Source organism: Bidens hawaiensis, unplaced genomic scaffold (assembly GCF_021521415.1).
Source record: "Bidens hawaiensis isolate Kalapana, Puna unplaced genomic scaffold, B.hawaiensis_p1.1 tig00027344_1, whole genome shotgun sequence".
Lineage (NCBI taxonomy): Eukaryota > Viridiplantae > Streptophyta > Magnoliopsida > Asterales > Asteraceae > Bidens > Bidens hawaiensis.
The window spans coordinates 161,943-183,941 of NW_027505094.1; the positions used below are offsets into that span (position 1 = coordinate 161,943).

General features: G+C 34.6%; 2 protein-coding genes and 1 long non-coding RNA gene across 3 annotated transcripts; 1 reads left to right on the forward strand and 2 right to left on the reverse strand.

Annotated features, from left to right (window-relative positions):
• The first annotated feature begins 478 nt into the window (after positions 1–478).
• On the forward strand, positions 479–2,078 carry LOC143610652 (small heat shock protein, chloroplastic-like). Its single transcript, XM_077085067.1, has 2 exons — positions 479–743; positions 1,577–2,078. Exons 1-2 carry the CDS (start codon positions 512–514, stop codon positions 1,978–1,980), a joined length of 636 nt encoding a protein of 211 aa, XP_076941182.1. The 5' UTR covers positions 479–511; the 3' UTR covers positions 1,981–2,078.
• A 718-nt stretch (positions 2,079–2,796) lies between these two features.
• LOC143610662 (uncharacterized) lies at positions 2,797–6,407 on the reverse strand. Its single transcript, XM_077085074.1, has 2 exons — positions 5,771–6,407; positions 2,797–3,278 (listed from the first exon to the last, which is right to left on the reverse strand). Exons 1-2 carry the CDS (start codon positions 6,405–6,407, stop codon positions 2,797–2,799), a joined length of 1,119 nt encoding a protein of 372 aa, XP_076941189.1.
• Positions 6,408–21,280: 14,873 nt separating this feature from the next.
• LOC143610658 (uncharacterized) lies at positions 21,281–21,999 on the reverse strand. Its single transcript, XR_013149631.1, has 2 exons — positions 21,885–21,999; positions 21,281–21,803 (listed from the first exon to the last, which is right to left on the reverse strand). It is a non-coding gene; the product is annotated as an uncharacterized LOC143610658 (long non-coding RNA).

Consider the following 21,999-nt stretch of genomic DNA (forward strand, 5'->3'; position numbering starts at 1 on the left):
TGTAGTCAGTAGTTTTTCTTAAGGTTTCATTCTAGAAGGTCTCACGTCAGATAATCTGAATCTTGACTCGTGCATGATTTGAAATATATACAACATTATAAGAATGATTTGAACTTGAATAACGGGATATTATACATGTTATGACTTTTAAAAAAGACATCACTGTCACTTTGACATTCTTCTCAAATAATAAGAAAAATAAAAAACCAACTACATGAAAACAAATTATTTTTTAATTATTTGATTGACTTTAAAAAAATCGAAAAAAAGGAAAAACAACTAGAGATATTTTATAATTTTATAACAAAACATCATTTCATTTCATAAGTCACACTCACACTTGACAGTTCCAGAAACATCTTGTGCGTCTCTAGAACAATCAACATATCTCTACAACCTTCTCATTTTCACACTCCCACCTATATAAATATATATCATGCAACGTGACCTACAATCTTCTTATCAAGTAACAAATAATAACGAATAATAATAATCTACAAACTATAATCCAATGGCTGCTGTACGAGCTGTTAAGAGAGGTACTACTAGTTTTGCAACTTCAACCTTGTTTAATAAGTTATTAAACCCTGTCCGGTCAGTTTCAACTATCCCTTGTGTCCGACGTTGCTTCAATACTAGCTCGTCTCAACCGGCTGTTTATGATGAGGATAATCGCGATATCAATGTGGATCGCAGCTCGCATTCGTCCGTTTCTCGCATTCGTGACTGCGGTTTATTCACTGGTAAGTATTTGGTGCTAATGAATTTTGTATTTTTCAATTCGTTGCAATTTAAAAAAGGACAGTGACACAGTTTGTTGGTCGTTTGACTTATGTTTTAATGTAATCTCCACTTTTTAGTTTAATCTCATTTTTAAGTGTTTATTACCCGTAATTGAGCTATGTTTGTGTTTGTTCATTTTAGTTGGAACACCGAACATGGAAAATTATACGAACGGGTTTTGTGTTTTTTTGTTAAGAAAATAAACATGTTTGTGTTTGTTTATGTTCGTTTATTCATTAAAAAATGAAGGAACATAATGAATACAAAAGAAATAAAACAGACACGAACATAAATGAACAGATGAGACATACGTTTATGTTATTTGTTTTGTGTTTTTTCGTTAAGAAAATAAACATGTTTGTGTTTGTTTATTCATTTTAATGGTATAAATGAAGGAACATAACGAATTCAAAAGAAATAAAGCATACACAGACATAAATAAACATAAATGAACAAATGAGACATACGTTTATTATGTCGTTTGTTTAACTACATAAACAATATTCTATTATTATTGATGCTTGTTTGTTTATTAAATAAACGAACATAATTAAATCATTTGGTTCATGTTCGTTTTTTTAATTAAATGAATGAACTTGGACAAATTTCCCACTAAACTGTACATGAACTATTCACTAAGCGTTCAATTTTTGATTTGAATTTATTCATTAAGAGTTTGTTGTCATTTATTTCAATTTCTAGCATGCTTTGATTGTTCTTGATCAATAGTCATTGTTATGATAAACTTTAAAACCCTAGGTTCATAACATTTTACTTTAATTCATTTAAACAGACATGTTCGATCCGTTTTCTACAACAAGAAGCTTAAGCCAGGTGTTGAACACAATGGACCGGTTAATCGCAAATCCACTAGGAGGAGGATTCGGAACACGAAGGGGATGGGATGCAAAGGAATACGACGAGTATTTGAGCTTTCGGTTCGACATGCCAGGTATAGACAAAGAGAACATTAAGATCTCTGTTGAAGATAACACTCTAGTGATTCTAGCTGAGGCCGAGAAGGAAGCGAATGATGACGAGCCGCCACGGAGATACTCGAGCCGAATTGATCTCCCTGGGAATGCATACAAGTTTGATGAGATAAAGGCGGAGCTGAAGAATGGTGTGTTGAAAATTCGGGTTCCGAAAGTGAAGGAAGAAGAGAGGAAAGATGTGAGGCAGATTCAGGTGGAGTGAGTTTTTGTTCATTATGTTATAGTGTTTGTTGTGTGTTAATCACATGATTTTTGTGCATTTAAGAGTTGCATAAATAGTATTAACATATTCGTGTTTGTAATGTGATACATTACTAATGTGTTGCATGGTTGTTACTTCTCTTAAATGTGTGAGTTCTACTTGTTATCACTACACTATTATTGTTTACTAATTATTGATAGTAGATTTAAGCGGATTAAACAGGGAAAATTAACTTATAAATAAAATTAACGTGTTAAACAAAGTAATAAATATAAGTAAAGTAATTATGTAGTTACATCATAGAGTAATTATGTAATTATTTTATGATATAGTTACATAATTACTCAACTTGTATATATTTTACTATATTTGCATATATATTTACTATACATGATTCTCTCATTTAGCATGTTGATTTAATTTACATTTGATTCAAATCCTTAAACTTCGAAAAAATAGAGAGAATGGGGCATGTAATTTACTTCTATTTTCTTATCAATTTCAATTGAAAGTGTATGGTGTTTAATGAAACAAATTAATAAACAAACTACCAATAACATGAAGCCGGGAAATGAGAAAATAATTTAAACATCGACAGTGACGGAACTTGAACAATTACATTGGGGGGTCAAAAGTTTTAGATTAATCATAAGTTCATATATATATAAACCAACCAAATTTTTATCACCAAAAAAAGACCATAAATCCACAAAAACATTTTCTTACACATAAACGAAAAAAGAAAAAAATTACGACTGAGCCCGACGACCTTTAAGGTCTTTAAATTCATCGATTACTGATTTCGAATCAAACTTTTCAGCAATTTCTTTCGATGTAAACCACCAAGTTATTCGCAAGAAATTCATCAGACATCCTATTACGAAGACGATTCTTTACCATTTTCATTGCTGAAAATCCCCTCTCTGTTGTTGCGGCAAAAACCGGAAGAGTCAAGATCAGTCGAACCACTCTATCAAGCAAATAATATGTCTCACGTTTTTGAGTTTTCACAAGACTTTGGCATAGATCAGCAAGAGTTGATACGTCACTTAGATTGGGATTCTTTATCATTTCAATATTAAAAAGCTCCAATTGATATCGTAGTTGAATTCTCTCTTGCTCCGTAAAATCAACGGGATAATAATTCTCAACAAAAAGACAAATGTCATCAATTTTAATCGCTTTAGGTTGTTTTTTTGAAACTAAAGTAGAGCTAAGACTTAACAACTCAATAGCTTGATCACTGAATCTGCTATTCAACTCATGTAATTGTTTGTCCAAGGTGGATGCAAATAGATCTACTCGATAAAATTGTTAAAAAGTTACTTGATTATCTTTTTTACGAGGCTGATACCGAGCAGTGTAACAACTCGGGTTTTCATATAAAATATTAAATACCAACACCCGACCCATTTCGATGTTCGGGAAATTTTATCGCTTTTTATCGAGTAAACTAATTATTATAATATTATTGTTGAACTACTTATTTAAAATATACATACAACTTTCTTGTTTTGACGAAATTGACCCAAACTAAAACTATTACCGCTTTTGTTTTCATACCTAAACTAGGGGGCTTAAACTGCAAATCTAATGTATCAATAGATAATAACCCGTTAACCCATACCCTTAACCCAAGATCCAAACCCTATCCCATACTCGTTTAGTTGCTTGTTACTCAATTCTCGCAGTAAACATGGAAATCAAATCAAATGTTTGATTATTCTTTCTTAAACGACCTTACCGACAAAACTAATTAAGAAACTAATATCAATATATTACGTATTGCGGATACGAACTAACCGTCATACGCGTTTTTCTGGATTTGCAACCTACACATAATAATATCTCGATTAATCCTTCCTACACAACCTCACAGCCATTGCAAATCATAACCCTAACACTAATCTCGTTTATACCGTCTGTTATGAACTAATATATTGCGTATTTTGGAGCCGTTACTGTGGTTAGCCGTTCATCATGAAATCTTCCTCGTATCTGGCAATTAAAATATGTTATAGGATTGTTTTTAACCGGGTATCATTAACCCTAAACTGAATTGAACAATCCATTAACGGATTGATCGATTTATTGATTCTAGAGTTTGTTTATTATATAGCTTGTTATATGTCTGGTTTTTAAACATTTGTTTTCATGTTATAATCAAGTTGTTGGGTAGCACAGTTGGTTTGTCCTGTGTATCGTAATTGTGGTGGTCGCGGGTTCAAACCCGACCACCCGTGTTTTAGGCTTACTCCCTTTTTTTACCTGTTTAGATTAATTATTATAATTAATTTAATAAATGATAAAATATATTAATTATTAGGTAAACATTATTTTCTTAAAACCGATATCTTGCAGTTATGTTTCGTGTCAAACCTCGTTAAAAGTTTTCGTTATATATATGTATTATTTAGTTTATATTTAATAATACTAAACCGTCGTTACTTTATTAACCGACACTTTAATTCACGTTTCTTGTCGTTGGACGTCTTTTATAAACTTATATTTATTATATATATCATATAGATACTAAACGTATTATATAGATTTTCGTTAAAAGATTAAACAAAATATTTATATTAGATCTTAATACATATTATATTTATTTATTTATACATAATTAATTATTTGTTCGTTCAGATAATTATAAGTATGTTTCAAGGTATATTTATCAAATTATTTTATTTAATTTGTGTATTTAATTATATATTTATTTAGATATTATTATTGTAAGCATATCGTGTATCTTAATTCTTTAAAGTTATTTAAGTAAATGGATTTTATATTTTATCAAGAATAATTAATAGTATTTTATAAATGTTAATAATTAATCATCTTTTAAATGTATGACAAACAATAATATTAAGCTTTACAAAAATATTTATTGAAGAAATCCGTCGATCAATTAATAAACATTCTAAACCCAAACCTAACTCAATTCACATCAAATCTTAATTCATTATACGTGTTGTCTCATTATTAATTAATCCATATTAATATTATTTAACTAGGAATCCTTGACGGTATATTCCGAAGGGGTTTACCTTGCTCTCATCATCCTCACTTGTTTTTTGTTCATCCGATCAGGTGAGTACCACATTCCCCTCTTTTTACACGTTTTTCCACGTTTTGGGGACATATGCGTAAATTATATTTCTTATATATACTTATGCTCAAAAACTGCAACTTTGTCTTATGTGTTAACAACTTATACCTTACTTGTTTATGTGCTTATTTGCTTTGTATGCTTCCACATTTGGAGAGGTCCAACATAATCTCAATCTAGTATGATCATACACCAGTCGTTAGCCTTTGTGCTTCTCGACATCTCAGTTATACTTGCTCATTTGGTTAATTTGTTACTCTCATATGACTTGTTGCAACTACTTATTTTTATTCATACTTTTAAACTAGTGTGTTGCTCACTCAACATGTGTTGTTGACAAATATTCTATTTTATACGTATATGCAGGTTATCATAGAAAGTTAATGCAGGTTGGTGAAGACTTAATAAAGAATTAAGTTAGAAAATAATTAATTAAGATAATTTGTGATATAAGTTGTATTGTTGTATGATTATGGATTATGAAATTGTTTGTATTTGATTTATTTGAAAATTAATTTAAATAATAGATATTGTCATTTAAATAATGTTGCATGATAGTACCTTGAGAGCTGTGACAATCAGTTCGCGCCCCGACATTTCCGCCGTAGGTTGGGGTGTGACAAGTAGAAATATACAAAGCATCCATCTTCGCCATATCTATTTTATATTTTTCACAAAAACACTTTACTTGTGTAATTAAAGAATCCCATCCATTGTTTCGGTAATCATTTAGATTCTCTTTTGTTGCCGAAACTAACTCCATGGCATTATCAATATCTTGGGATTTCTTTTGTAGGGCTTGAGAAAGAATGTTAGTTTTACTCATTACTTCCTTTACTAAGTGAAGAATAAACACGAACTCAAATGATTTCGTGTGAGGGTAAACTGCATCAGCATCGCTACGATGAGAAGAACTAGCAGACGTGTCATTAATTATTCCCTTGAGAACAACACGGGTACTATGAAATATGTTAAGCAAACTGCAAACAGAACGATGATGGGAACCCCAACGTGTATCACCGGCTCTTCTTAACGTGGTTGCTTGATTTTCCCCTTTACCCGATTTGATTTCACCAAGTTCCAATAATTCTTTAATCTCCACTCCCTTTGCCTTTTGTAACTCATCATGACGCTTACTAGAAGAACAAACTACATTGATTATAGACACTAAGTTATTAAAAAACTGATTTATAGGAATAATTTCCTTTGAAGTAGCAACCAAGGCAAGTTGTAATCTGTGAGCAAAGCAATGAACGTAGTATGCATAAGGACAATCCTTAATAACAAGTGCCTGTAATCCATTCCATTCCCCTCTCATATTGCTAGCACCATCATATCCTTGGCCACGAATTTTGCTAACATCGAACTCATACCGCAAAAGTTGTCTCCACAAATTACTTTTCAGAGTTAATGAAAAGGTATCCGTAACATGAACCAAATCCAAAAACCTTTCTCTTATAATCTCTTCTACATCAACAATGTTAAAACTATGGCCATTTGCTCTTTTTTAGACTCGTCCCGTGACTCATCAACCATAACACAAAAGTATGAATCCCCAAATTCACTACGTATGTGCTTTCGAACGTTATTAGCAATAATTCCAAGTATTTCTTTTTGAATTTTTCCAGAAGTATACTTTGAATTGTAATGAGCATTCTCTAAAATAACTTTTGCAACTTAATCGTTATAAGAGGCTAGAAGTTTTAAGAGTTCAAGAAAATTACCTTGATTTTTGGAATTAAAAGTTTCATTATGTCCTCGAAAACCAAAAGCTTGGAACGTCAACCAACGAACTGTATCAACTGAAGCTTTTAATCATGTACGGTTTTTCAATAATTCCTCTCACTTAGTTTATCTATGATATTATCAATGTGTGTTGCTTGGTTCAACAAGTTTTCACTGAATTCCACAGCCCTTCTATGTTGTGAACAATCAATATGCTTCAAGAATGCACACTTTTTCCAATTGTCAAATCCTTTTACAGTAATTGCATCATGACCGTTGCCCACATTTGGTGTATCATTAAATATATAACAAATAAAGCAATAAGCAGAATGTGTTGTTGGAGAATACTCTAACCAATTAGGGAAAACAGCGAACCAAGAATATTGGAATCTACGAGGATGCTTCTTTGAACCTTTGGCATGATATCCATTGAGATGTATTTGGAAAGGCCCTAAAGACAAGTAAGCTCGTCTTATTTGCTCCCTTAAATTAACGGATAATTCCACATTGTTATTCGTTTAGCGGGATCTCTTTCTAGAAGGTTAAGATCCACTTCATTGATATTTGCTTGTGGTTTTGGAGCTTCAAAATTATCACGTTCTTGTTGATTTTCATTCTTTTCGGGCTCACTCGTTGAAGCTTTGTGACGTTTACTCTCTTCATTAGCTTTATCAATATCGTTTTCAACCTTTCTTTTGAAAAAAGAATCAGTTGTTTTCATCTTTCCCATATTTTTTTATATCTACAAGAAGAAAAAAATAAACATTCAAATCAATAAACCCTAATTTAATTTGTCAATTGGTTCAGTAATCAAACATAAAAATATATAATTATATAAATCATCTAAACTAAAAATTTCACAACATCAAACATAAACCAATCGAAATAATAGATGAATGGTTTGGTACAAATCTTTTAGTAGAGAAAAAATAAATGACTAGTGATGATGAATTGATTATTCTCTATTTTGCCAATCGCCTCCTGCTGTTCTATAATTTTAATCGACCTAGGTTTCTAGTTTTAATATTTCAGCAAGAAATCAAGCAGACTATGGCAGCTTCCTCCGCTGTATTAAGGATTTCATTAATATATTGGGCTATTAAATATGGGCTTTGGTTTGGGGGGGGGGGGTCAAATGGATATACATGGATATACTTATAATATGCATGGGTTAGTATAATATGTTCTAGGCCCAAAATCAGGGGGCACAGCCCCTCCCTGCCCTCTATATGGTCTGCCAATGAACATCGATACTTCCATGAAATAAACTAAAGCAACGTGGGCATTAGGACAAAACGTGAGTATGAGATTAGTGGTACGTATCAAATATCATATCTATAGTTTTTCTTTCCTGCTATATATCTCGTTAAACATACACAATCTTTCAATTAGCTTTTAATGCCAGCTATGCTTAATTAGTTCTAGTCTCGTTAGGGAATTGTATGGACAAATGAATGGAATGAATCAATATTATTCAGTTGTTTTGTTTGGTTACTATGTAGCAACTAAAAATGAAATTAATTATTGTTTTATGTTGTAAGCCTTGAGTTTGGGTTCCCCACCATGATTGCATCCAAGGTCCACACCGTTTTCTCTAGACCGTCGGAGAATAATAGCACACCCATGCTCCCTCCCTCTTTTCTTTAGCCATTCCTCCAACTTCTCACAAGAACAAAAAAGCTGAAACAGTTATAAAGTCATATTTAAAACGTGTTCAAAATAATAATAATAATAATAATAATAATAATCATATTTAAACAAAACGTATGGTTTCATATATTATCTGTTTTATACGAAACCATCGCCACACGTATGTAATTATCATCAGCTTCGTTCCCAGACACATGTACGGCGTAGTTGTTGTGACCATTCTCTTGAACGGTATCACGAACGTGGTCCAATTCTGCTTGTGATCGATACAACTCTTTTGCTGGTAAGTGGTACGGAGGCTGATTACGAGAATACAAATTTTCTAGTAACTAATACGAGGGCTAACCGTAAGGCTGTTCTGGCTGTGATCAGTACGACGGTGACCCTCGTGCACATTCGATGTGCTGCTTCCCTCCAACCACGAAGGGTGACTGTCGTGTACGAAATACTCCTAACAAACAACATGGTTAACATGTCTTATTTAAAATATAACTAACGACTCTTAAATTAAATAAATATCGGCAATACATGGTTCAAATTTGGTAGAGCCGATTGCTCGATATAACCTACAATTCCCGACTCCTCGTTCAATTTGGGAATATCAACTCCTCGGTCGACTCCGGAATTGATCGGTCCACCACCACAATGTTTTTTTTTTACGTTTTACGTTGAAAGTTGTTGATGGTTGGGTCTAAGTCGTGTATTTTAGTGCGTTAATTGTTTAGTTTTGTTGAGTTTTTAGTGTGAACTGTGATACTTCAGCTTGCTTTTGTATTTTAGGTGTGTGAGCATTAAAGATACTAATTGGAGTCTTTTACATGTTTGCTTTGAAGTTTGGGGGAGTTCAGAAGTGATTCGCGGGTGTTTATAAGTAAAACGAGCATATCCGGGGCTAAAACATGAGTTACGGGACCCATAATATATGAATTTTGGGTTTCTCGATGAGATGAATCTGATTATGGGGTTTTCTTAGCTTTTGCTACACAAAAACATTGTGAGAATTCCTGTGCGCTACGCGAAAGATTTAAAAACGGGAATAAAAACCCTAATTGATATTACATTCAGTTTTCAGCCCCATTCGACATATCTTTTGTTCCAGCAGCTATAAACGAACTAAAGGGCGATTTTCCACCATCTCGGAGCTCTCGGTTCATGAATCATTCCATGCTTTCACCAATTTAACACATAAGCGAGTTAGTCATCATGTAGTGGTAAGGCTAAATCCATTGTGACCACTTTAGGTGTAGGGTTTTTGCATGAAATTGAATATATCTATGTTTTCCATCTGTAATTGGATTGAAGCTTAATTTATTTTATGATTATTCTTTCTTTATGTTAGTTTTGATTGCTTAAATAGTCATTTGTCTAGGATTAGGGTTTAACATCAATCGATACATTGTGTGCATCAACATTTAGGATTAAGTTCTTATAGTAATTGAACTGTTAACATCGATAATTAATTTACCTAAAATCTTATATTAACAAACTGGTAATTAGATAGACCATGCTCAATTGTGCCAATTAATCAGATTAGGTTATGTGTATCAGCACACGATCAAACTACGATGTCTAGTAATTGCTTATTAATCTTTACTGGCGATTCATGACTATGTGCTTATTAATGTGTGGGTAAAGGAACGTGCTTTAAATGTTCTATATTGTGTGCTTACTTATTTATATGTATCGAACACAAATACGTTGATAGGTTTTATGTTTACAGGTGTGTGGAGCTTAACGGAGCTTAAAGAAGCTAATTTTGAGCATTCATGATGGAGTGGAAATGAAAGTGATGATCTATGAGGTGATAGAGAATTGAAATACGAAGACGTGGCCGCAAACGGGGAGGAAAACGAAGTTGAAACGAAGATTCTATGAAGGAAACATTGTTTTGGCCTAGCAGATTGACCAGACCGTAGCTTACGGTCTGACCTTAGCTTACGGTGGCCAGACCGTAGCTTACGGTCTGGTCTGACGGAAATTGTGATTTTGGTGATTTTTCTTCTATATTTAAGCCCCAAAAACCCTAATATCGAAATCATTCAACAACCACCAATTTCGGGACATTTTTAACGTTTTTCACTTTCTCAAAAACTCTTTCCCTAATACTTTCAACCTTCCCGTAAAAAGCAAGAAACACGCCCCCATGCCTCAAGAAACACGCCCCCATGCTTCTGAACACTAGAAAAGACAAAAATCTACAAGAAACGACAAAAACTGGGAATAAAAGCACGGGGCCGTGGTCATCTACAAGTAAAGACAAAACGAATTTGGCACATGTCATAAAAAAGCACGGGGGCGTACCCACCAAGGAACGGGGCCGTGCTTCTCACTCCAGATTGCCTATAAATAGTGGCTCATCTTGCACTCATTTGGTGTGCCTTGAAGAGAGTTCTATCCGGTTTCCACTTATAAAAACACCCACTAACACTCATATTGAAGATCCAGTGAAGAGTTTGAAGGCTTGGAGGTCATCATTATCAACCATCATCATCATCATTAAGAAGGAAGATTCATCCACATTTGGTTAGATTGTTCTAGTTTAATCATGTGTTTGTTATTATCATCCATCCTAATGTTAATCACTATGCTCATTATGAGCTAAACTCCATTTACCATCTAATATCTATGAAGAAGCTTTGTTTTACTTGATAATTATATAAAACATGTGATTTAGTCTAGTAAACTACATGGTTATCTTACAATTATCTTTTGATGAGAAATGTTTGACCATCTTAATTCAACAATTCAAAGTTGGTGATTGTCAATTCTATTGGCAATCATTCATGATCGATTCATGTTCTTGAAAGATTGAAATACTTTGATAACTTATCGAAACATGGATCCTTATATTGTACTTAGAAATGATGAGATATAAGTTATGATCTATTTCTCTAAGTTTTGGTAATCCGAAAATGGCATCGCTAACGCAATTGCTTAGGATATCATGCTAGTTAAAGAAATCATATGTTAACGGAATGTGTAATTATAACTTACTTAAATCAACCAAGGGGAGGTTATGTAATAATCTATAACCACCCGAAGTTGTTAGAATTGGTATTTTAGAAATCGAAGTCAATCATAATCTTTCTACTTTACGAAACTACTTGCCAACTTAAATTGACATTCTTGAGGTAACATGACATTAGGAAAGGGTCGACTTTAAAATGTGCATGATACTCTCTTTTATGTCATAGATTCTCTCTTAGAAATGAGGAGCTATCTATCATATATTATTATGGCATTACCCCATGTTTACATATTAATTGTCAAGGATAAAATGGAGTGGATTCTTGATTTTAGATGGTAACTTTCATATAATTAAACTCCTTGTTTATAATTTCTCGTCTTGGTCACCTATATATTATATATAAGTATTTATATTTTATAAAAGTGTCCACACTTGCCTATTATGTGTGTGTCTAGTCTTTGTAGAAATCATTTTTATAAATTTAAAATACGATCTTGTGCAAAAGCTAAATCATCAATCCATTATATTTTACAAGCTACGCGCAGCACACATCAATTCAACGTCATCTTGCGAATATCAAATTAGGTGTCATATTTTACTTTATACCCCACGGATAGGGCTATCATAAGGTACAACTTATAAAAACAAAAACTCTCAATACACCACATATAGGGCTAGCTATCCGTGGCGTACTGAGTGGTGCACGTTGATTTCAAGTCGGTGTCCATAGTAGGACCCTATTAAATTATCTAATTTGGGCCATAAGATCGAAAGGAACCAACAACATAAATGGTTGGCGGCAAAAGAAGGGTAGCAACCCTAGATAATGCAGTTACGATTGACAAGAGACGGAACTAAGCAGCTTTAGATGAATTCAATCATGACCACCATCAAAATGTAAGGCTAAATCATTGTAATTATCCCAGATGTAGGGCTTGTGTGAGTAATCATTAATCTTTTATTGTTCATGGATTATGATTGAATTTTATGGGCATGCTACCTTTCTGAATTCAATTGTTTGTTCGATTAATGAACCATCTTGTCTTTGTTTATTTGTACTCAAATTTTCCTTTCTCGGTTTTCTTCATTATAATATCAGTTTCTTTGTGACTAGATATTACATTTTACAATCTCGGACCTATAGTTTGAACTAAGTTTGTATAAGTTATCTAGATCATTTGGGATCTAGATTCAGACTCCTACGGCCTGACACTATAGTTTCAAACCTTGTAAGACGTTTATCTCACTTTATAGTTTAAAACATATTTTTATTGTGACATATAGACCTTTAGTCTTTCTATTTGATTCAATCCTACAAAAGTTTTTGTTTTATTATCGTAAAGAAACATTCATTTAATCATAACCCCTGCTTTAAAAGTTAGTGTTTCTTCATCACGAAGAAACACACATGTGTATGTTTCCAAATCATTATAAATAAATGTTTGTTTTATCAAACCTTTGTGTAAAAAGTTAGTTTAGTCTACTAAAATTTTTCAAGGTTGGACTATACTTCAGACTAGGGCCTAAGCTAAAAACTGTGTTACTTAAGCGATAACATATAACCTAACAACTGCTATATGATGGATTATAGGATTTCAGTGACCAGACGTAACTTCGGCTTGAATAACACATGGGATTTCGGAACACGACACAAACTTCAATTCTTGGGAACGAGGCCTAGGGTTCGAAAATCGGGTGTCGGGAACGAAAATCGAGAGAGAGTTCGGAATCCAGATGCTAAAAATGAGCAGCCCACGATCTATATTTATAGCCGAATTCCCCCACCCTCAGCGACCCGTTGAGTAAGTCCTGAGAGGACCGTTGGCTTAATGACTATTTAGCTCATTCACTTAAAAAATTACATTATTGAAACTATTTTAAGAAAGTTACATGATGTGATCTCAACTCACTATCACGTAGGATGTCACGTCATCATCGCTGCCTTAATTATGGGTGTGCGCTTATCCTAACAACAACAACAACAAAAAGAAGAAGAAAACAACATATTCTGGAAACATAATATATTTTAGGAAAATTAGTTTTTATTTGTTCCAACTATTTTTTTTGTTGGCGGTGGTCCCAACTTTCATTTTGGCTGGCAACAGTCCCAACTTTCACATACGTTGAAACCACCGGTCCGCGACTAACGGATTACTAACTCCGTTAATTAAAATCTGATGTGTCGTCCTAGTTGTCAAAAACAGCTGACTGGGCATCCTACGTGTATTAAAATAGCTGGCTGTGCATCCTACGTGTATTAAATATGATGTAATAAAAATAGAATATATATATAAATATATACACACACATAAAGTATTCTCTCTCTCTCTCTCTCTCTCTCTCTCTATCTATCTCTCCTTTCACCACCAAAACTATCACCACCCACATCTAAACCAATCTTCGGCAACCACCAGAAACCACCGCGTGACCAATATCCGGCAACCACCCCGTGAACACAACCATCGCAGCCTATCAAACCCTAATTATCAGCAATCCACAAATCAAACTTTAATATCAACAATCAAACTCCAAAAGGGTAAAATCTAACCAAGGAACACTTAACAGGTTGAATCGTAACGAAACCAAGCATCTGCAACACTGAATAGGTTGAATTTGGACCGCCACACTATAATAGCCGGAATCGCGCGCTCCGTCCTTGTTTGAACAACACCACAACCATCGCCGCCCTACTCGCCGATGCAACCTTTTTCCGGCCAACGACCTCGAGTTAACACCGTCGCAGCAGAACCGTACAAACCCTAATCGCCAATTTCCAGCAACCAAAACGTACAGAAAACAAGCCTATCTGCACATATCTATGTGGCTCCGATTACGAAGTTCCTATCACACATAAACCAGATCTGCGAAGCTCCGTATCTATGTGGTGGTGGTGATAGGCTGCGATGGTTGTGGTCACAGGGTGGTTGCCGGATATTGGTCACGCGGTGGTTTTCGATGGTTGCCGGAGATTGGTTTGGAGGTGGGTGGTGGTAGTTTTGGTGGTGAAAGGAGAGAGTGAGAATACAATGTGTGTTTATATATATATATATATTATATTTTTATTACATCAGATTTAATACACGTTGGATGCACAGTCAGCTGTTTTAATACACGTAGGATGCACAGTCAGCTGTTTTTGACAACTAGGAAGACACATCAGATTTTATTTAACGGAGTTAGTAATCCATTAGTCGCGGACTGATGGTTTCAACGTATGTGAAAGTTGGGACTGTTGCCAGCCAAAATGAAAGTTGGGACCACCGCCGGCAAAAAAAAAATAATAGTTGGGACCAATAAAAACCAATTTTCCTATATTTTATATCAATCTAGTACACGTTCCTAGTATAGTAATATAAAACAATCCATGGTAACTCAACTACCTAACATGCATTCAAGTTTTTTAGTGTTTTTGTTATTTAAATTTTAGAGATGCACATCAATTCATAACGGTTTATTATATTTATTATCCGTGTAATACACACGCTGAATAAAGAATATATGTGATAGAGAAAAAGATGTTATATATATTTATAACAAATTCTCAAAAATGAAATCATATATTACATTAATTAAATATAATATTATAAAAAAATTTATACATCCTTTTAGGTTTTTAGGTCGAGCTTGAGGGGCCGTATACCATCTCTAGTACTATATATGCCATGTTTTCAAGAACAGTTTATATAACTTTTATATAAACAACTAGCTTTTGAACCCATGTATTACACGGGATTTGTTAAATAATAATAATAAAAAGATACTTTATCTAAAAGAAATGAACAGAATTGTAGGTAAAAAGAAGATAAAATAAATAGTATAAACAATAAGAAGTCTAAAATCTCAAATTTACAAAATTGATTATTTTATATACATCATTTGCAAAAAATGTTTTGACCAATTACCCGTGGATAACTATGATAAATGAGATGAGAGATTAGAGAATTAAAAGAGAAATTATTACAAATTTCTCAAAACTCTATATAGGATAAATAAGATGAGAAATTAGAGAATTGGAAATGAAATTATAACCCATTTGCTAAAATTATTTTGGCCCATGACCAATAGTTAAAATGAATGATATGATAAGTTAGAGAATTAGAAAGGAAATTATAACCCATTTGTCAATATGGTTTTGCTCCATAACCCATGGATAGGTAGGAAGAATGAGAAGAGAGATTATGCCTAGAATGAATGTGGGATTGCCACATCATCCTCATTATTTTCTTTTATTAGTATAGTTAGATTGGTTGGTATAACTTCTTTGACAACTTTGTCTTTATGTGGAGCAGCAGTATATGCATACAATACGGCATATATATACTTGAAATATTGAAAAAATACCATCTCCACAATAACCAACATGTTTTCAAATACTTGTTGGACTTGTTAATGATCAGACTTTGAATGTATCCATCATCACCAAAATACTAAGCAAAACTCCTTGCAACATCCAAACAATCACTCGTTATGAGTAATATTACGAAGAATGACATTTTACCAAATGTTTGTAATTCAGACCTTACTTACCAAAAACAAAAGATAACAGTCCCTATGACACATAAGAGCTTTGCAAGAGGGTTATGTGTGCTAGTTCTTTAGCAAATACATATATGGTGAAAACCACAAGGTCATCTAAAGCAATTGATCTGGTAATAAAATAATGTAATCGACATAAACGATATGGCTAACACCCACACTTTATTGATTAAGAAATCTAACTCGAAAACTTGATACAAATTGTCCCATACCCTAAACACAGTATTTATAGCTAACCTAACACGTTACACTATAACCGGGATTCTAATTAATCAATTCCATAATAATCATCTTCCTAACATGTAAACAATAGGAAACTAGATAATCATCCATAAATTGATTAATATTATTTAATCATTAACTTGCACGCCAAGTTAATATCCTATCCGTCCCACGCACCAAGCCACGGACCGACTCGGGAATTCCCAACAAATCAGGATATATTTCAAGAAGTTGTAGAACCACAAGGTCACATTACTTTGTAATTTACTTTTCCTAAAACTTAAACTCCCTCTTTAATCCTCTGTGGTACTTCTATCATTTACTAAGTTTCACATAACATGAAACTTTCCTATGTGAAACATCCTGAAATTTCAAATAATAATATTTTATATTTAATTGTCATGACGGAAAATATTTACTTGACTTATTGCAGAAATAACAAAATAGGGAAGATAAGTAGGCTAATTAAAGAGAATTAATCATGAACTAAAAAGGAAAGATGGGCCTTAGGTCCATGGGCTTAAGGGAGTATAAATACCCCTTAAACCCTAAATCTTTCCATTTCCATCCATCTTATCCATCTTATTCTCTCAACACACCTTAAACACACACAAACCCTTCCATTGTCGGCCGCAAGGAGAGAAAGAAGAACCGAGACCGAAATCGAGCCTCTTGTTGATAGATCCTAGATATTCAAGCTAGATACACGATTCAAGTCCATAAACGAGCTAGCCGTGACCTTTGATACATCAAAAGGTATGTTTTTGACCTTAAAGGTTACGTTTTTATGAATGGTTTGCTATGAAACTTGAAAATAGAGTAGATCGGGTCTAGATAAAACATAAAGTCGACAAATTTATGATTAAAATGAACTTAATGGACCTATGGCAATATACGGCTTATAGATAAACCCTAGATCTAGACTAGAACGTTTTCAACCTATAAAGGTCTAAGCTTTATGCCTGAAACGGGATAGATATTGAAGTCGTGATAGTAATGGGTGCAATCGGGTATGAATGATGATGATAAAGGATTAAAGATCCATGATTTGAACCTTAGTGCAAGTAAACTGGGCAAAATAGAAACATAATATAGAAAATTAGCTGAGCTGGGTGTTTTCGGCAAAATTTGAGAATCCTTGGTCAAACCATAGGGTTCTCGGTCAAACATGCAGACACCATGTGTTCTCGGTCAGAGTTCTCGGTGGCCATGTGTTCTCGGTCAGGGTTCTCGGCCGAAAACACAAGTTCTCGGTCAACATACGAGTTCTCGGTCAAACCATATGGGTTCTCGGTCATAAGGATTCTCGGTCTGGAGTTCTCAGCCACAGTTCTGTTGGGGCCTTGGGCCTGAACCCAAATTGGGCCAGATGATGGATATTTGGACTTGATTTAAATAAGCCCAGCTTAGAAAATAATTTAGAATCCTAATGGAAAATGTGTTAAGACAACTAAACACAAGTTCTCGGCCAAGTATGAGATCTCGACCCCAGCCAAGGGCTCTGCCCCTTGGACTCTGCTAGGGGCTGCCGCCCCTGGAACCCCGCTGCCAGGGGCGCTTCCCCCGGACCCCCGTTCGTTGAGGGTTATAATTAGACTAGAAACGCGAGATGAGTAGTAATAGTAAATTGATGCATGTAATTATTATACAGTTAGCCGTGCCCAACTGAAGAAAGGAATAACTATTAACGGTGAACGTAACCGACTTCAGGTGAGTTTCTAGCCCCATTCCTTGTTACGTTTTCGGGGATGTGTGCATACTCGATGTGATTAGTTAATACACTTATCCTAAGTGATAAGTGTATGCCATATATGTATTATGTGAAATGTATGAATGGTTTCTTGCCGGTACATGAACGATCTTCGGAATTGCATGTACTGCCAGGAAATGGTTGATGTTATATGTATGTTGTAATATGAAGAATGAATGACGTATGTATGTGCCAAACTTACGATTATGTATATAGAAAGTATGTTAAGGAGGTATGGAAGAAAGGGTACCGGACCCTAAAAATATCCGAGGATGGAGGGTACCGGACCCTAATAATATCCGAGGATGGAGGGTACCGGACCCTAATAATATCCGAGGTATGTAGGGCGAATGCTCTTTATAACGTAAGGTTAGATATGATTGCGTATGATGATTGATGGACATGTTAAGTATGTAATGCGTACCCTCGGGCACGTATATGTGTATGTAAAGTAAGTGATGTGATTAACTAGAACTTGTAAGGCCCCGTTACCGGTAGCCCTACTTTCGTGTTGGATTTACTCATAAACGCAGTTCTAAATATCAGAGTTAATTAAAACATTCGCGGAACATTAAAAACATTCAAACCATTACATTCCATAACCATAATTCTTGTCTTATCGAGCATTCATTGTCATTTAAAAACAAAACATAGTCTTTTAAAATAAAACGTCATAGCAAAATCTTCAGATGCCAGCTTCGTCCAACTCTGGTATGTGTCCTCCTCAATCTACCTGCCTCATTCTACTCACCTGCGTGCATACTAAAAGTCAGCTACGCTGAGTGAGTTCTAGTTAATCACATAATCATACAATACCTTCTTACATTTCATACCTAACCTCTTAACTTTCTTTCATACACACATAAGTGCATATACTTTCATTCTTACCTTCATACTTTCTTTACATACATAATCATACTTTTTAAAGAGCCTTTCGCCCTATAACCTCACAGATTTTATAATGGTCTGGTCCCTAACATCACAGATATTATAAGGGTCTGGTCCCTAACATCACAGATATTATTAGGGTCTGGTCCCTAACATCACAGATATTATTAGGGTCTGGTCCCTTGTTTCGTGTAACTGTACCGTACCTGCTCATACATACTTTCCTTGACAATACGTGTAATCTCCGAAGAGCGTTCACGTACCATCATCATAACATACATACATTATGCATACATCATATATTCATACATACATCATATCTTTCATCATACTTATCATTCATATCTTAACTACCACCTGACGGTTCATGCAATATCCGAAGATCGTTCACGCACCGTCAAGCAATCATCATACATAAATCATACAGGGCATACACTTACCACCTAAGATAAGTGTATTAACTATCACATCGAGTATGCACACAGCCCCGAAAACATAACAAGGAAGTGGGGCTAGAAACTCACCTGAATCCTGTTACGTTCTCCGTTAATCGTTATTCCCTTCTTTAGCTGTGCACGGCTAACTGTATAATATTTACATGTATCAATTAACTACTACTACTCATGTTGTATTTCTATCTTTATATAACTCACAACGAACGGGGGTCCGTGGGCAGCGCCCCTGGCAGCGGGGTCTAGGGGCGGCAGCCCCTAGCAGGGTCCAAGGGGCAGAGCCCCTGGCTGGGGTCGAGCTTATCACATTTTCCATTAACTATCTTAACACATTTTTCATTAGGTTTTTAATTTATTTTCTAATTCGCTAACTCCAGCGAACTTATCATTAAGCGAACTTAATAATAAGCGAACTTAACATTAAGCGAACTTACTGTAAGCGAACTTAGTGTTAAGCGAACTTAACATTAAGCGAACTTACTGTAAGCGAACTTAGTGTTAAGCGAACTTAACATTAGGCGAAGTTAAGCATTCAGCGAACTTAACATCAGGCGAAGTTAAGCATTCAGCGAACTTAACATCAGGCGAAGTTATGGCTTCGCGAACTTATCACCAGACGAAGTTATGCATTCAGGGAACTTAACATCAGGCAAAGTTATGTACTCGGCGAAGTTGATTAGTTAGGCGAACTTGCTTGCAGGCGAAGTTCGCTTGTAAGCGAAGTTGTGCAGCAGCCGCCGCTGTTCATCCTTAATCCCCAAAATCATCATCGTTTTACCGAGAAATCCATGGGTATGGTATTTGACTAACCCGCGATCATTCCTATGGTCGTTTTTGGTTAAGATTTGACCCGAAAACACGTAAAGTTTGGACCTTTAAGTTCAAAAACGTTCAATACAAGATCTACGGTTTATCTTAAACGAACCGTACATGTTTAAGGGTTTATTAGGTTCGTCCTAAGCATCAAGTTCGCTACTTTACGCTTCGTTTAGATCCGATCTATTGTAGTTTCAAGTTTCATGGCTAACCGTCTATTAAAATATGAACTTTAAGATCGAAATCATACTTTATGTTTTCGTTTTGGTCTCGGTTAGCTAGCTTATGAAATTTGGATCTTGTATAAATCTTGAATCACGTTTTCTTGCTCAGATTTTACCTCTCTATCGCTCGGCACCGCGTATGGTGTGTGTGTGTTTGGAGTGTGTAGAGATTAAGATGGAATGAAATGAGGTTTAGGGTTTTATGGTGGTTTAGGAGGATATTTATATTCCCCAAAGCCCATGGACCTAAAACCCATTACCCTTTAATCCATCTTATTTAATCCCAATCCTTGATCTTTTCTTCATTTAGCATAAATTAATTATTAACACTCGATAACTAAACGCAACTTTCTTTATTTAATACTAGAATCATTTTAGGATGTTACAGAACTCACTCAGCGTAGCTGACTTTTAGTATGCACGCAGGCAAATAGGTTGAGGCAGCTCGCGTGATTGAAGACACATGACATGGAATCGAAGAGACTGGCATCTCGAAGAAATGTTGTGATGTTTTAAAGACTTTGTTTTGTTTTAAATGACTATGAATGTTTTTATAAGACAAGATTTGAAGATTATGTAATATATTATGGTTGAAGTTTTAATGTTCCGTGAATGTTTTAATTAACTATGATATTAAGAACCGTGTTTATGAGTAAATCCAACACCAAAGTAGGGCTATCGGTAACGGGGCCTTACACTATGCATCACATACAACATTAGAATAAGAAAGTCACAAGCATTAATTTATCTTTGTGTATCAATGTGAATAAAGTGTCTAGGAAATGAATAAACAGCTACATCACAAACAGACAATGCTATATCGTAGCAAAAGCGGATTAACAATACTAATGATATCTATAATCTCCATCTGATTGCCAAATGCCGTTTCATTATTAGAAAAGAACTTCAGGACGTCACAGATTGTATATATGTTAAATACGACAAATGCACTACCAAACATAGGTAACTAATGGCATGATAATCATATTATTTAATAACGCAAGGACTGCAGATTCTATGTATTTACTGTTACACTCCTAAAAGTGTAAAAATAGAATACAAAATAAGAAACACAGTATCTTAACATCACATGGATCACGTGATAGATATGCACCCTTGAACAAATATGCAACACAATAGATCATAAAAATAAATTATAACAATGGCATATGTAAAACACCATCGCTTATTCTTAAACTGCATGGTGAACCAAGAGTGATTTGATGTAATTTATCATTTCTTTTCCGGCATGAGTGTAGCCATCATTGACTTCATAAAGAATATCAGACAGGCGCACAAGGTTGATTATCAGCATTAGAAGAGGGAATGGGATTTTTGTAGGCCTAAGAGACGCTTCGTTTATAACTTTCCTTGCATCTTCAACCTTTTTTGACATAAATTCACACGCTTCCTTCTCGGATGCACCGGTTTCCCTTTGGTAACATTCGATGCTTGAAGCACAATGACCTCTTTCTTGTTCATCCTGAAATGTTTATATATGTTATTTTACATTTACTCCTTCGGTAACATACATACATACATACATACATACATACATACATACCTTGTGGGAGACAATATCATTCATAAGTCTTATAATCGTAGATGCCAGACTTAAAAATAGGAGGATATGTGGCGACCCATTTAAAGGTATCCTCAGTGACCATATGATCAACCCT

What these genes read in the sequence shown, in the direction of transcription:
- LOC143610662 (XM_077085074.1), bottom strand. Translation starts at nt 6,407, where the DNA reads ATGAGAGGGGAATGGAATGGATTACAGGCACTTGTTATTAAGGATTGT. An exon ending in TTTAATTACACAAGTAAAGT is followed by an intron (nt 3,279 to 5,770) that starts GTTTTTGTGAAA and finishes TTTATCGAGTAG; the next exon opens with ATCTATTTGCATCCACCTTG.
- LOC143610652 (XM_077085067.1), top strand. Translation starts at nt 512, where the DNA reads ATGGCTGCTGTACGAGCTGTTAAGAGAGGTACTACTAGTTTTGCAACT. An exon ending in TGACTGCGGTTTATTCACTG is followed by an intron (nt 744 to 1,576) that starts GTAAGTATTTGG and finishes TCATTTAAACAG; the next exon opens with ACATGTTCGATCCGTTTTCT.